The 16,835-nt window shown below is 31.7% G+C and overlaps 2 protein-coding genes across 4 annotated transcripts in view; one reads left to right on the top strand and one right to left on the bottom strand.

Annotated features, from left to right (window-relative positions):
- LOC134726008 (leucine-rich repeat serine/threonine-protein kinase 1-like) overlaps positions 1-2,978 on the top strand; it is a 40,558-nt gene extending 37,580 nt beyond the window's left edge. For 2 of the 3 annotated variants that reach the window (XM_063590361.1, XM_063590362.1), the window contains 3 exons: positions 778-947; positions 1,199-1,309; positions 1,524-2,977. In XM_063590361.1, coding sequence (XP_063446431.1) covers positions 778-947; positions 1,199-1,309; positions 1,524-1,900 — 658 coding nt within the window. In that variant the 3' untranslated portion in view covers positions 1,901-2,977. Of the gene's footprint in view, positions 1-777; positions 948-1,198; positions 1,310-1,523 lie in introns of all 3 variants that reach the window. The other variant, XM_063590360.1, reaches the window with a different exon arrangement.
- A 4,296-nt stretch (positions 2,979-7,274) lies between these two features.
- LOC134726006 (protoheme IX farnesyltransferase, mitochondrial-like) lies at positions 7,275-16,797 on the bottom strand. Its single transcript, XM_063590357.1, has 6 exons — positions 16,505-16,797; positions 13,962-14,361; positions 10,451-10,575; positions 10,078-10,148; positions 9,338-9,570; positions 7,275-8,930 (listed from the first exon to the last, which is right to left on the bottom strand). The coding sequence occupies exons 1-6, from the start codon at positions 16,628-16,630 to the stop codon at positions 8,467-8,469; spliced, it is 1,419 nt and encodes a 472-aa protein (XP_063446427.1). The 5' UTR covers positions 16,631-16,797; the 3' UTR covers positions 7,275-8,466.
- Between the last annotated feature and the right edge of the window lie 38 nt (positions 16,798-16,835).

Below are 16,835 nucleotides of genomic sequence, written 5' to 3'. Positions count from 1 at the left end.
AGGGGAAACACTAGGTTTTTCTGGTTAATGGACAATTAAGACATTTAAAAAGCAGTGTAAGGGAGGTGTAAGGGAGGTAATTCAAAAACATGTTGGGTATGTTCAGATTTACCTCCCTAACACTACTTTTAAATTATGTATAAAGAAATGTCAGGTTTAGGACTAATTGCAAAAAAAGGGGTGAGGTAGTAGTTTTCAATTTTTTTTCTCCCAAATTTCTCAAATTTCAAATTTTGGAAAGTTTGAAGAGGAAATCTTTTATTGCACAATATTGTGCAATAGATCTGTAAGATCTTGACATTTGTTTTGTGTAAGAAACCCAATTAATGTCAAAAATTTGATCATTATCCAAATTTAGAGCTGTATCAAGCTTGAATGTTTTGTCCAAACTTGCCCCAACTGTTCAGGGTTTCAACCTTTGCGGTCGTATAAAGCTGTGCCCTGCGGAGCACCTGGTTTGGGGTTACTAAAACATTGCTTTGCCTGTTTCTGTCTATATTATTTGGAGACTGCAGGTGAAGCACTTCTCCTTCCTGGAAGACTCAACCATTATGTTTAAATCTTTTTGTAGTACTGTGGATTCATTCATATTCGTGGATACCAATTTACATGCATATTTAATATCGATGGCAAAGTCTGCATACACCCCTTTAGAAAAATTGTAATTCTTTGAACATTTGAATTTGTGGTTCTACAGTACCCAAGAAATTCACGAAAATCAGTATCCAACAATATTAATGAATTCATAGTAAATGATTTTTCTTTTTCTTTTTTTAGGAACAGCTTATGGTTAGGACAATCTTATGGGAAGATCTTAGTGATAGATTTGGAGACTAACGGTGAACAGTACCTAGAAACATCAAATGTTGGTATACCCACAATTCAATGTCAGTTCCTGGAGGTCTCTAGCAAGTTAGATAACTCTGTATGGGCTTATATTTATCCAGGTATGTGATGAAAATCAGAAAAAGGGTTATTTTGTTGGTTATAAACCTTATATGAGCTTATATTTTTGTTAAGCAATGTATTAAATGTTAACTTTCAGACCCAATCTTCCTACTCAGTGTGTGAAATTTGTTTTTTAGTGGAGAAAAATAAAGTCCATCTTAATCTAGTAAAATTGTGAACTAATTTAAAAGAGTATACCAAAATTCTGCTTGCAAACTAATAAAAGGTGTTTTCATTATTTTGATTTCAGGTACTGTTATATACAAGTGGAATGCAGAGACATTGATGATAGATGGGAAGTTTGATTCACATGTTGTACCTAATTCTGAAGCAAGTCATGTCTCTACTCATGTTTATGAAGGTATTCATCTCATCCCAAGCCTTAGTTCATTTCTTCAATAGAAATATCAAGTTGACTTTAGAATCCGTTTATTCTGAAGGAATGTACAATTAAAAATTTAATTTTTAAGATATTTTTCAATTTTTTATTAGTTTCTTGTTCTTGAAACTTTAAAATTTTGTAGATTGAGGCTTTTGTGGATCTGGTTTTTATAATTTTTTCATATATTTTTCAGCAAGGAACTACCAAATCACCTCTATGAAGGTCATAGATAAGTACCTTTACATGGGTACGACATGGGGATGTCTGATTGTAGCAGATGCTGAGAATCTACAGGTAGGACCATACACAGTGTTCCGTTGTCATGGTAGTGAAGATTTCCGTATAATTCTACCGTTACACGATGCCGAGGAGGAAGACAGTGTTCCTGGTATTATCACCATAGGAACAGGTTTCCGTGACATTGTCAAACAAGCGTCAGGATTTGATACTCGGCACACTAACAGTGATAGTAGTGATAACGTGTTTGAAGATGAAAGTCCTAAACGTTCTGCCATGAAAAATCATACTCATATACTGTCTTGGTATGCTAAGAACTGGGAATATTTCTGATACTAGATCCTCCTGATTGTAATATTTGTTTTGTTGTAAATGAAATCCATAATATACTTGCCAAATATTTATTGAATGTACTGTAAATTCAGAAATTATTGCATTCATTTATAATGTCAATTTTGTCTTTTTAAACTAAAATGTGATTTGAATTTTTGCGATATCAAGACAAAACTATTTAATACTTATAAAACAAACTAGTAATGAAATTTTAAATAATTTCTATTAAGACCTTGTCACATTTTTGCAATAACAAAAGCATTGCAATAATATCTTAATTTACAGTACATTGCCTTAGGATTAACTATGTTATATTTTAAGTAATATTTATTATTCAGCATTCCAGTACACACACCTCATAACATTCCATCCCCACCATTAGCACTGTATGATCTCAGGTTACAAGATTTTTACAACACCTAAGATTGGTGATGTACATTTTTTTGTCTATAGCTTTTAATGTGCCAATCTGCCTAGGAGTCAGGCAGTGGTGAAAACTTGACAAATAAAAACCCACTAAAGTTGACATTAGTTCTTTTAAAATGTACAATGGTGCACAAATAGCATATATTTCCCTTTCCTGTTCTGGTAATTCAAGATATACATTTTTAATTTGGTTACAATTAAGGGGAGCTTACTCTGTAAATTGATCTCATTCTGAGTAAAAGTTATCTAGAGATTTCTCAAATTACCAGACACACAGAAATGATAGACCTCAGGATAAATGTTTCCTTAAAAAATTGGGGCGGTTTAATAGATCCGTGGGTGTTATTTCAGCCATCTTTTAAAAAAAAAAAAAATTGCCTGATTCTCACTTAGACTGGCAATTAACAATTAATACCATGTATAAGTAAAAAACAATTTTGTCTATTTTGTTACACCCTTTTTTTCTTGTCTTGCATTTATACTTTATTTGTATAATCACCATTTTTACTGATGTTACATTTAAGGTCAAGTGACAGTAAATGGGCTATGTCACAGATTTCAGTAAAATTTGACATACAACTCTGGCTCGATGAACTTCAACTGAAAATCGAAAAAATAATGTATTTATCTCAATAATCATTTGAAATATTACTGTTTGAATTCTTACAAAATGGGTGAACATTTGTACAGAAAGCACATAAAATCAGCGAAAACCCTTCTAAAATTTGTCTTAAAATCGCCAAATCTCTAATTCTACTCCATAGATTTTTCTTAAAAAACTATATGTTGTTAATAGATAAATTCCCGTTATAATGATGCAAAATAAAGATAGGGTCACCGACTTCATTTTTACGGTATACATTATTCAAAGTTGCGTTCTTTGTGAAAAAATCCAACAAAACGTCGAAATAATTGTAACGTTATCGCGTTGCAGGCCGTAAAACGTTGTTTTTTGACGTTTTTTCACTGCCAACAAGATATCAAATTGATTATTAGACAAAAAACGAATTTGGTGACCCTATAATAATTTTATATCATTAAAACAGAAATGTATGTGTCAACAATATATAGTTTTTTAAGAAAAATCTATGGAGTAGAATGAGAGATTTGGCGATTTTAAGACAAATTTTAGAAGGTTTTTCGCAGATTTTATGTGCTTTCTATACAAATATTCACCCATATTAAAAGAAATCAATCTGCAATTTTTCAGATAATAAAAGAGATAAATGTATTATTTTTTCGATTTTCAGTTGAAGTTCAACGAGCCAAGGTTGTATGCAAATTTTTAGCAAAATCTGCGACATAGCCCATTTACTGTTCCTTGACCTTAAGATGACTTCTGTTCTTAGTTGTAAAGAAAAAATATTTCATGGACTAACATCATGTAAAGAACATATTTTTGAAATGAGAGATACAATTCTTTTAAAAAATCACTTACTTCTGGTTGCATTGTCTTCTTGAGTGTTGTTTAGGTATGAAATAAAGATACCTGGTGAGACTACTTTCAATGATAAATCTCAGGACTGTCCCTCATACAAAACAGTTGTGTTGGAACATGCATTTAGTGGAGTTTATCATGATGGTATATGCTGACAATCATTTTGATATTAAATTTATACAACTCCTTGCATTGACTAATTAATACCCTTTAAAAAACATGTTTTCTTAAATAATAGGTATGTTTTAAAAATTCATGATATTTAAAATCATTTCATTGCAGTGAAGTTTTTCTTAGTTACAATTTTGTTTATGCATCTTTTTTGCTTTGTTATGTTTCAATTCTTTATGTACATATTGTTATTATATATTTGAGTTTATTAAGTAATTTTATGTGATGACAATAGTGCAATAAAATCAATGAATTCTGAAACATGCTATTTCTTTTTAATACAGTTCACCCATTTTAATATTAGTTGTGTTTATAGTAAATTTGCCTTTATTTCTTAATGATTTAGTTATTAACAAAAATTCACTGCTGTCACACACAGTTTCATGTTCAGTGATCTACAAAAAATGGGTCAAAGCTTATTTTGGGGTATTATTTAAAAATAACTTATTTAAAATAATGAATTTGTGTACCAATAAAAAAAAAATGTTTGACATTTTTTAAACCCAAACTTTATTCTGATACAGGATAGATATACTTGTAGGTGGATACCCAGGCTGAAAAACCTAATTCCTCTTCTATGGTAGGCTTGGTTCACCTTGACAATTACCAGCATCAAAGGTCACATCTTTGACAAATAATTTCTTAAAACTGTAAGAAAGTTCAACTAGAGTGCGGTATGGGCTTTGCTCATTGTTGAAGGCTGTACGGTGACCTATAATTGTTAATGTTTGTGTAATTTTGTTTTTTTGTGGATAGTTGTCTCATTGGCAATCATACCACATCTTCTTTTTTATATCTTCACAATTGTATGAAGTGGTTGGGTAATTAAGATCAATTAAAATTGAAACTGTATCATAACTTGCCTTCACACAAACTTCCGGATATGCAGAATTGAAGGTCCAGGTTTTAATTTGATCTAAGAAAAATTGAGGAAACTGATGCTTAAATCTTACCTGTTATCACTGCTGCACAAAATGAAGAAATACAAAGATAGACTAAAGGTACAACACAACAAACCCTGCATAGAGTTTGTTGAACTAAACATTCTGAACATATTCACAAGTAAAATTATAAACAAGTGTACAAGCTGGAATGTTTTGCCTGCTTTACTATCTATTATTTAATTTATTTTGATAATGTGGATTAATTATTATCCTTTGGATTTCAATTTTCATGGGTACAGGGAAACCACCAATTCAAATGTTCAACAAAAAAACAATTTGCTATATGATTACATGCAAACTATTTGAAAACCATGAAATCAAATATCCACAAAAATGCAAGTTTTTCTCAACCCACGAAAATAAATGAATCCACAGTATAATTCTAAAGATATAATTTGAATACAAGTATCACATAAAGTTAAACTCTATCAGTACTCCATTAAAATAAGGTCAAGGTCAGATAAACCAAGACAGACAGACTTTTTAAAATCATTACATACATCCAATTTAGTTGAACTATTGCTTAAAGTTAACAAGAAACTGATCAAACCATGAAAACATAAGTTTGACAAATAAACTGCTAAAATGAGTTGGATGTCAGATAAACACTGCAAAACAGACATACTACATCATTCAATACACCAAACATAGTTCACATATTGGTTACAGTTTTTGAGAAATATACCGGTCTGACATGAAGACATTGCAAGGAACCCACACTCTATAAATACAGTTACCATAAATTCAGAAATGCATGCATTTATTATTGCGATTTTGTCATTTTAGACTCAAATGTGATTTTAATTTTTGCAATATTGAGAAAAATCCTGTTTAAATTTATATAAAAAAAATTAAAATTGGAGTTTAAATTATTGGGATTATTTCCCTATTGCATTTATCGAAATAATTTCTGAATTTACAGTATCCTATTACTCACAGAAATTCACAAAACAAATTTTTTTTATCAAGAGGTCACTGAACCATGAAAATGGGGTTAAAGACAACTCTCATATTACAGACAGAAACTTTGTAACATAAGGCATGTGTATAGAAATGAAGCCTCCAGGTTTTCTACAAATAAATGGGGAATGTGTCCATGGGACACCATAATGCCCCTGCTTGCATATAATATAAAATTATGAAGTAACATAACCAAAAGTAAGTGAAGCTACCCAAATTTGTACTTTATTTGAATTTTATGGTAATAGTTATTGAGTTTAAGTTTTATAACATTTGATCAAGACATTAAGTTAGACAAAGGAAACAAAAAATTCATCAATTTTTCCATTTATAAAGGGGCATAACTCTAGATTAAAGTGATGCCACAAAATTCAAACTTGATTTGTGTTTTGTGGTTTTAAGCATTGTGTATAACTATCAAAACATTTGGACGAGGCAAACTATAAGAGAACTGAAACCTACTATGGGACATACATACTTACGGACGGACAAGGGTAGAACTTAATGCACTATCCGCTACTGTGGGGGCATTATAATAATAGTTTAGGTCGCCATCACAGGATTATAATCCTTATGTCTCATATTCTGCACCTTTCGTTGTATGCAAGACAACAAAAGTAGATGTCTGCTTGATAAGTCTAAGATTTATTGTATATTGTGTAAATGAACTGAAGTCAGACAAATCAGCATGATCAGGTGTCCTACACCATGTATTTGTGTATATGGGGGAACACCTTTTACTAAAGAGGTAAAAATACTCATGTCCAGAAAAAGTTAACTCTAATAAAATCAACGGTACCAATTTTGTTGCACCAGATGCGCATTTCGACAATACATGTCTCTTCAGTGATGCTCGTGGCCAAAATATTTGAAATCCAAAGCATATATAAAGGATGAAGAGCTATAATCCAAAAGGTCCAAAAAGTATAACCAAATTCATGAAAGGAATCAGAGCTTTGCATGAGGGAGATACATTCCTTAATTTATAATAATTTCTAATATTTTGTAACAGCAAATTTTAATAACACAAAAAATCCGTATTTTCATGCCAGTACCGAAGTACTGGCTACTGGGCTGGTGATACCCTCGGGGACTAATAGTCCACCAGCAGAGGCATCGACCCAGTGGTAGTAATAAAATCAACGGTACCAATTTTGTTGCACCAGATGCGCATTTCGACAATACATGTCTCTTCAGTGATGCTCGTGGCCAAAATATTTGAAATCCAAAGCATATATAAAGGATGAAGAGCTATAATCCAAAAGGTCCAAAAAGTATAACCAAATTCATGAAAGGAATCAGAGCTTTGCATGAGGGAGATACATTCCTTAACCTGTCATGCCTGTGTAAGCTTCAAAATGAACAACAACTATGAGATGTTCTAACATTCTAACCTGTCATGCCTGTGTAAGCTTCAAAATGAACAACAACTATGAGATGTTAAGAGTTTATTCCATGATTTCATAAAATCAATTCAATACACACCGGAATTTCTTATCACTGTTTACATTTCTTACATGCCTGTATTTATTAAGTTTAAAATATAAAATACAATTTGATCAAAATCTGATTATTTCAATCTCACTCCCGTTTTCAATTTTGAATAATGGAAAAAATTATAACACAAGTTGATTCCAGCCCTTGAATGGCCTTAATCTTATTAAAAAATTCAAGAACCAGATGTTTATCTATTATCAATTATAATTTTGTCATCAGAAGATAGCAGCTGTTTTTGTTGTTTTAACAATTCACAACTGTGACTAGTGTCCCTACACAGTTTGATTTTAATGTATGGAGGTGCAAACAATTTCTTTAACTTTATAATGATATGTATACAAAGATTTTTTAGATAAATAAAAAAATAAGCAGTAATCATAAGATAAAAGAACACAGACAAAGTATTCTAAACAAATCAGATATTTACTGAAAACAAGGCACAAGTTCATCATGTTCCAGAAACACATACAATGTACATGTCTCTTCAACCTTAAATACTCCAGTTTATAACAGAGTTAATATATTCTAATGCATACAAATAAAACAAACAAATATTTCTGTCAAATTGATCTACAATTGCAATAACTTTTTATTAAATAGAATAACATGAAATTTTAAAATGGCTTATTCAGGGGAGGAAATCATGTTATTAGACATACAGGGGAGGTAATCATGTTTTTGGTTACTCTGCTCTCTGCAAATATGTACATGTAAGTCATTGGAATGAATGATTATAGAAACATACATATTTTATGTGTTGCTTTGTTTGTTTTGGTATTAACACATGATTAACATGATTTATACAAATAAAATACAATAAATTAGATAAAGGAACATAACTAATAATACTGTATATCATACTTTTCCAGTTTTAAGTGTTACACTCAAAGTTTAATTTTTCATAGAAATAAAAAATCTGTTTTACTACAACATAAAGCGATTTGTCTGTTTGATTGAAATGGGGAACGCAAGTCCTGAGAAATAGAGAATGCATAAACCTATAAGAAGCATTTTCCTGTATTATACTCTTTCCAAAGTAAAACTTTAACATGTATAAGTACCATGACATGTAATTACTATCCCTGTTATGGCCGACATTTTAAAAACATTTCACAAGAACATTACTAATACTACAAGTTATTAGTATATTTAGAAACAGTTTTAATATAATCAGTCACTTTTGTGGTTAATTGTTTGATATCACTGGTTGGTTCTGATTCGTCCTTATGCTTCTTACTTATTATCATCAGAATCAACAGAACTGGAATATGAATTAAACTAAATCTAAAAAGTTTCCTTGAGGAGTTACTGTCACCATCACGATAGAAACGCCACCCAAGGTAAGCGAAATACCCATTGAGGGGTAAGGAATCAAATGCAAAGGTCCATGTTGTTATATCTAAAACGGGTGCTAAAAGACATAGTCCAATCATTCCAAAGGAATATCTCATCGCCACCCTCTTACAGAGGTCAGGGTTAATGACAGACATCATACGGTAACCACCTCGTGAATAATCGGGACGAAGATTCCAGCTTAAAGCATTGAAATGTGGAAACTGCCAGGCAAATAATATAGCTCCTAGTAACCATGCTCCTGAAAAATATAATATATTTAAGTCAAATCTTTTACAGAAATTACATTCAAGGTTTGATAAATAGTTTTATTCATATCTATATATTCTTATTTACATGTATTATATATTACTTTTACAAACTGTCACTTGGATGGAGAGTTGTATCATTGGCACTCATACCACATCTTTTTATGTCTATAAAAAGATAAAGTGTTGTGCAGTGGTCTCTTTCATCGAATTGTGACAAGCTTTAATAAATTTCTTGGATTTAATCTTATTACAAAGCTTGTACAGAGAATTGGAGTATGTAAGATTTCTGCATATACATGAGCCCTTATAAATATATATTAATTTCTGGTCTGACCATAAACATTCCCATTACAGAAGGTCAAGCTTCTTGTAAGGCCAAAAAACGATTTTGATATACCTGGTTCCAGTGCCCCTGTGGCAGCAGCCCATCCCATCATTGGTGGTATAGCTCCTACAATGGATCCAAACCATGTGTTTGTTATACTCATTCTTTTCATTGGAGTGTAAACCACCGTGTACAGTATCCAGTTAAAGGCTCCAAGGCCAGCTGTCAGAGGATTAGCTCCAAAAAATAATGTCACAACTCCAATGCTTCCACAAACTGCAGCAAATGACAAAGCATGTGTTGGTCTGAAAATAATTTAAAAAGTACATGTGTAAAAAAAATGTAACCTTATGAAACATGCACACTTTCCTACTAAATACTGAAAATTCAGAAATTATAGTTAGGTTTTATAAATTGTGAATAATGCGACGAGGTGAGTATTGCAATAACAAGAGCTCACATTCTTATATCTGATACAAATATATATGAACAGCTGATTTTCCTGAGATCACAATAACTGATCTTGTAATTTTGTTGATTTAAAAAAATGTCAATAATAAATGCATTACAAAGTGCTACAAATCAAATTTCGAACAAATAATAATGTTAATTCTGGTTACAGCTGTTTCATTGAAATATACATGGGACCAACAGAAGACATAATACAGTCTCATCTATGGATGGGTTTCAAGTGTATAGAAAATGTATGCAAAATTCCAAATTATTAACTTTTAGTTAGTATTCCATTTTGAAATTGTCTTCTCTGAGGACTTTATGTTCACGGGTATGTTAAATGTTAAACTCATACTCACGTTAAAAATCCTCTTACAATAACTCTATTTTTTGTTCTGTTCATCTGTGAGTCATATGGGACTTCCAAAAACTACAATTATACACAAAATTAATTCATAATTCATTGTTTCAAAATATCTAAAATTATTTATGACATGAAAATTGAGATCATTTATTGTTATAGTAATATTATAGAAGGCCAGTGTACTACAATGATTGTAGCAATCACTTAACCTCAATTATACACACAACTTTAAATTTATATAGTTTAAATCCTCCAAACAAATACACAAGCACAACTGCTTTAAACTTATATACAGTATGAAACTGCGTTAATTTAATGCTAGGTTAAAATATAGGTGGAGAAAAATTATTGAGAACTATATACTGTACCTGATTAGTGGCATTTGCTGAAGCTGAGGTAAGAGATGTACCCACAGTGGCAAACATAAAAGTCCAAAGGTCAAATGCACCTGGTGCTATGGCAAAACCTGCCATCTGTGTTAATACAACCAATCCTGAAACAACAAATTACACATGAATACTATAGCAAAACCTGCCATCTGTGTTAATACAACCAATCCTGAAACAACAAATTACACATGAACACTACAGCAAAACCTGCCATCTGTGTTAATACAACCAAACCTGAAACAACAAATTACACATGAACACTATAGCAAAACCTGCCATCTGTGTTAATACAACCAATCCTGAAACAACAAATTACACATGAACACTATAACAAAACCTGCCATCTGTGTTAATACAACCAATCCTGAAACAACAAATTACACATGAACACTATAGCAAAACCTGCCATCTGTGTTAATACAACCAATCCTGAAACAACAAATTACACATGAACACTATAACAAAACCTGCCATCTGTGTTAATACAACCAATCCTGAAACAACAAATTACACATGAACACTATAGCAAAACCTGCCATCTGTGTTAATACAACCAATCCTGAAACAACAAATTACACATGAACACTATAACAAAACCTGCCATCTGTGTTAATACAACCAATCCTGAAACAACAAATTATACATGAATAAAACCTGCCATCTGTGTTAATACAACCAATCCTGAAACAACAAATTACACATGAACAGCAAAACCTGCCATCTGTGTTAATACAACCAATCCTGAAACAACAAATTACACATGAACAGCAAAACCTGCCATCTGTGTTAATACAACCAATCCTGAAACAACAAATTATACATGAACACTATAGCAAAACCTGCCATCTGTGTTAATACAACCAATCCTGAAACAACAAATTACACATGAACAGCAAAACCTGCCATCTGTGTTAATACAACCAATCCTGAAACAACAAATTACACATGAACAGCAAAACCTGCCATCTGTGTTAATACAACCAATCCTGAAACAACAAATTACACATGAACAGCAAAACCTGCCATCTGTGTTAATACAACCAATCCTGAAACAACAAATTATACATGAACACTATAGCAAAACCTGCCATCTGTGTTAATACAACCAATCCTGAAACAACAAATTACACATGAACACTATAACAAAACCTGCCATCTGTGTTAATACAACCAATCCTGAAACAACAAATTACACATGAACAGCAAAACCTGCCATCTGTGTTAATACAACCAATCCTGAAACAACAAATTACACATGAACAGCAAAACCTGCCATCTGTGTTAATACAACCAATCCTGAAACAACAAATTACACATGAACACTATAGCAAAACCTGCCATCTGTGTTAATACAACCAATCCTGAAACAACAAATTACACATGAACACTATAGCAAAACCTGCCATCTGTGTTAATACAACCAATCCTGAAACAACAAATTACACATGAACACAACCTGCCATCGATGTTAATACAACCAATCCTGAAACAACAAATTACACATGAACACTACAGCAAAACCTGCCATCTGTGTTAATACAACCAATCCTGAAACAACAAATTACACATGAACACTATAGCAAAACCTGCCATCTGTGTTAATACAACCAATCCTGAAACAACAAATTACACATGAACACTACAGCAAAACCTGCCATCTGTGTTAATACAACCAAACCTGAAACAACAAATTACACATGAACACTATAGCAAAACCTGCCATCTGTGTTAATACAACCAATCCTGAAACAACAAATTACACATGAACACTATAACAAAACCTGCCATCTGTGTTAATACAACCAATCCTGAAACAACAAATTATACATGAATAAAACCTGCCATCTGTGTTAATACAACCAATCCTGAAACAACAAATTACACATGAACAGCAAAACCTGCCATCTGTGTTAATACAACCAATCCTGAAACAACAAATTACACATGAACAGCAAAACCTGCCATCTGTGTTAATACAACCAATCCTGAAACAACAAATTATACATGAACACTATAGCAAAACCTGCCATCTGTGTTAATACAACCAATCCTGAAACAACAAATTACACATGAACAGCAAAACCTGCCATCTGTGTTAATACAACCAATCCTGAAACAACAAATTACACATGAACAGCAAAACCTGCCATCTGTGTTAATACAACCAATCCTGAAACAACAAATTACACATGAACAGCAAAACCTGCCATCTGTGTTAATACAACCAATCCTGAAACAACAAATTATACATGAACACTATAGCAAAACCTGCCATCTGTGTTAATACAACCAATCCTGAAACAACAAATTACACATGAACACTATAACAAAACCTGCCATCTGTGTTAATACAACCAATCCTGAAACAACAAATTACACATGAACAGCAAAACCTGCCATCTGTGTTAATACAACCAATCCTGAAACAACAAATTACACATGAACAGCAAAACCTGCCATCTGTGTTAATACAACCAATCCTGAAACAACAAATTACACATGAACACTATAGCAAAACCTGCCATCTGTGTTAATACAACCAATCCTGAAACAACAAATTACACATGAACACTATAGCAAAACCTGCCATCTGTGTTAATACAACCAATCCTGAAACAACAAATTACACATGAACACTACAGCAAAACCTGCCATCTGTGTTAATACAACCAATCCTGAAACAACAAATTACACATGAACACTATAGCAAAACCTGCCATCTGTGTTAATACAACCAATCCTGAAACAACAAATTACACATGAACACTACAGCAAAACCTGCCATCTGTGTTAATACAACCAATCCTGAAACAATGAATTACACATGAACAGCAAAACCTGCCATCTGTGTTAATACAACCAATCCTGAAACAACAAATTACACATGAACAGCAAAACCTGCCATCTGTGTTAATACAACCAATCCTGAAACAACAAATTACACATGAACACTACAGCAAAACCTGCCATCTGTGTTAATACAACCAATCCTGAAACAACAAATTACACATGAACACTATAGCAAAACCTGCCATCTGTGTTAATACAACCAATCCTGAAACAATGAATTACACATGAACACAACCTGCCATCGATGTTAATACAACCAATCCTGAAACAACAAATTATACATGAACACAACATTTATCTAAACACTTCCTTTATTATAACTAATAACTTGTACAAAATACATATATATATGAGAAAAACTTTCAGCTTTAAAAAACTTTTAAATAGATATAAGAAAATGTGGTTTGAGTGCCAAGGAGACAACTCTCCATCCAAGTCACAATTTGTATAAGAAAGCCAGCAGATATGCATACCAATTAAATTTGCAAATAGTGAAGTTCTAGTAATATAAATAAGAACTTGGCTAAAACTGTTAAATACATGTAGTTCTATAATATATTTATAATTTTAAAATAACATTCATTCACTATCATGACTGTATATGTCACTATTTAAGAGACTACTGGTCAGTCTATATTACCTGTCAATCTGATCTTTGATAACATTAAATAATGGTGTAAGAGTTTAGAATAATCAACTTTCTGTTCATGCCAGGTCCAATCTACAAGGGATTCTATATTACTTGCAGGGCTCTCTGCTTTTCTGTCTCGTTTCAATTCATTTTGTATAAGTTTAAGTTTTTCTGGAGTCAGCCATTTTGGATTATCTCTAACAGTATCCTGTAATTGTACACCATTGATATCGAGTAAGTTTTCATTCAGATGAAGGAGTGTGCTAGAATGTTTATGATGTAATGATAATCCCTGATTAAGGATAGATTGATGGACAGTGGTCATATCTGGTTTTACTCTTTCTTCTTCAACATGGTTTGATTCTTTAAACACACTCTGTGCTTTGGATGAAGCTGTCCTTTGAGCTAACTGTAATGATAAAAAAACATGTGCTCATTGTTATATATTATACATGTTATAGATAGATAGTTTATTCTCATAAAACCATGTAAGTACAAAGGTTACAGAGAAGTTGAAAAATAATATACATAAAAAACAAAATATGCATTAAAAATGCATAAATTTAAAAAATTTTGGATGAGATAATATATTAAAGAATATATATATAGACTTTTATATACACATACATTTTGTTTATCGTCTAAAAGAAAATGTAAATTTTATTGTCATGAACCAAAAATTAGCGCTTACATTGTTTTGCAAGAATTTACACCGATTTTCGTCGTGAAGGTATGTAACGGTTTATTTCTTCCTCTGTGATATTTTATCCTGGAGATAATTTGTCCCGGTAATATTTTTCCAGGCATGGTATTTCACAGGTAGATTTTTTCCAGAGGAGTGAAAATCTATCTGTGTTATGCGGATAAGAATGTACCGATATTTGCCGTACAATATTTCACAGAACCTTGTGAAATATAGTCCCATTAACTAGTAAGTAAGTTACTCACAATCAATATATACCTGACTATAATTATAAAATGTTTCACAAAGGTAGAACAAATTTGCATAATTTATCAAAGGGAGGTAATTATGAGCAATTTATATTTTAAAGACATTAATATAATAATAATATTCCTGAATCTATTTCATAGTGCAATTTTGTCCTTGAATCTTATTTCTTGTATATTCATTTATATAAAAAGATGACTTACAACATAATTTTTTAATAAGACAGATAAAATTTAACAGGTAAATACTATCCAGCTGTTAAAATTGCTTTTGTTCCAATATATTGTTATGCTATAATTTATCTGATTTCCATATGCAACTACATCTTTTTCACCAGACAAAACTATTTATATAGTTAAAAATATTATCATAATCAAATTCTTCAATTACTGTTAACAGTAGTAATGCAACTATATTACCTTTACTTTTTAATTTATAATTGTACTGAGATCTGAAAACAACTCACTTTTACATGTATTTCGCTTACCTTATATAATCATGATATTATTTCACAATTACGATCTTTGAAATTATTTCTGGTTTTCTTTCTTATGTTTAATCATAGATGTAATACCCATCTATGGTTTAATGATAATTTTCTTTTTAAAAGAATGATATTTACTTGAATATTTCAGGAATTTTTTTCAATGATAATTTGTGAAATGAATCCCATTATAATACATTTTTGTTTACAATAGAGGTTCAATTCAAATACACTATTATTATTTCATAGTGTTTGTAAAGGATAAGTTTTTGCTAAGGACTATTCAAAAAGTTAACTACCCAGATAGAATTTCACAGCAAAGGAAAAAATATCCCAGGAAAATATTCTCCTCCGGATAAAAAAATAACAACAACTACTGTGAAATTTTTTCCTCCGGATCAAATTTCACCCGGATATAATTTTGCTTTACAGGTACACCAATTACTACCCTCATGAATCTGCGCTCCTCAACTATTGACGTCATACATTAATCATACATTAATCACTTTTCCATTGTGGCATCAGAAATTTTGTATTAAGACCTCAAAATTTTACAGGACCGTTTGTGATGTCAAGTAATAGGGCTCTTCACGGTTAGTTCGGCCATATTGGATAGGGGGCAGATTTTTTGGAAGGAGGTGGAAATAGTATGAAAGTGTGGGAAATCCTATGTGTGTTTCCAAGCAACAGCTCTGTTTTAATGATGTTTTCCCGTATTTTTCACACCATTTTTACCTCTGTTATGAAAATCTGCCCCCTATCCAATATGGCCGAACTAACCGTGAAGAGCCCTATTGTCAAAGGAATAGCATTAAGGTGTACTGTTTACCGAATTGACATTCCTAATTTACATGATTTAAAAATACCAATAGCAGTAATAATGATTTTATCTTCTGTGTACACGAAACATGTCCATTTATTGGATATACATTTACTTAAGATTTAGTTAATTAAGGCAACTTTTAACTATGTTTATAAACTGGGATCAACCCACTAAAATGTGACAATGAACATGATGAATGACTGCAGGTCATGTGTATGATAGCTCAAAAATGAATAACTCACAAATGTGACAAATTTTACTGAACCAGTTTTTTAAGAAAATTATATTTAACATACTTTTATACTCCACGAAGACTTCACACGTTGTGTAACCTCTAGCTGTGACAAGCATGACTTTGTTGACATTTGCAGTTGAAATAACTTCTTCTTGCCAACACTCCATCCTACTTTCATTATATGCATATCGATCTTTACATTAGAGTCATATTTAAGTTAACGATGTATCTAAAAGCTACATTTTGTTGTTTTATAATATATAATAACGCAGTTTATCGAGACGATTTCTTTTTACTGTTGATTGGTTTCATGTTGTCCCTGTGAAGGTTCATCCTGTTACCAAAAAATATGCAAACTTTACATAACAATATTTTATTTTGAAATGACCAGT

The sequence above is a fragment of the Mytilus trossulus genome, chromosome 7, assembly GCF_036588685.1.
Source record: "Mytilus trossulus isolate FHL-02 chromosome 7, PNRI_Mtr1.1.1.hap1, whole genome shotgun sequence".
NCBI lineage: Eukaryota > Metazoa > Mollusca > Bivalvia > Mytilida > Mytilidae > Mytilus > Mytilus trossulus.
The sequence above is the reverse complement of the archived record's forward strand: the minus strand, read 5'-3'. Positions and strand labels throughout refer to the sequence as shown.

Excerpts from the sequence above, each read along its gene's own strand:
- LOC134726006 (XM_063590357.1), bottom strand. The coding sequence starts at position 16,630 with ATGCATATAATGAAAGTAGGATGGAGTGTTGGCAAGAAGAAGTTATTT. Across the intron at positions 14,362-16,504 it reads AGTCTTCGTGGAGTATAAAA|TTAGCTCAAAGGACAGCTTC; the intron begins GTATGTTAAATA and ends TTATCATTACAG. Across the intron at positions 10,576-13,961 it reads ATCAAAGATCAGATTGACAG|GATTGGTTGTATTAACACAG; the intron begins GTAATATAGACT and ends TTGTTGTTTCAG.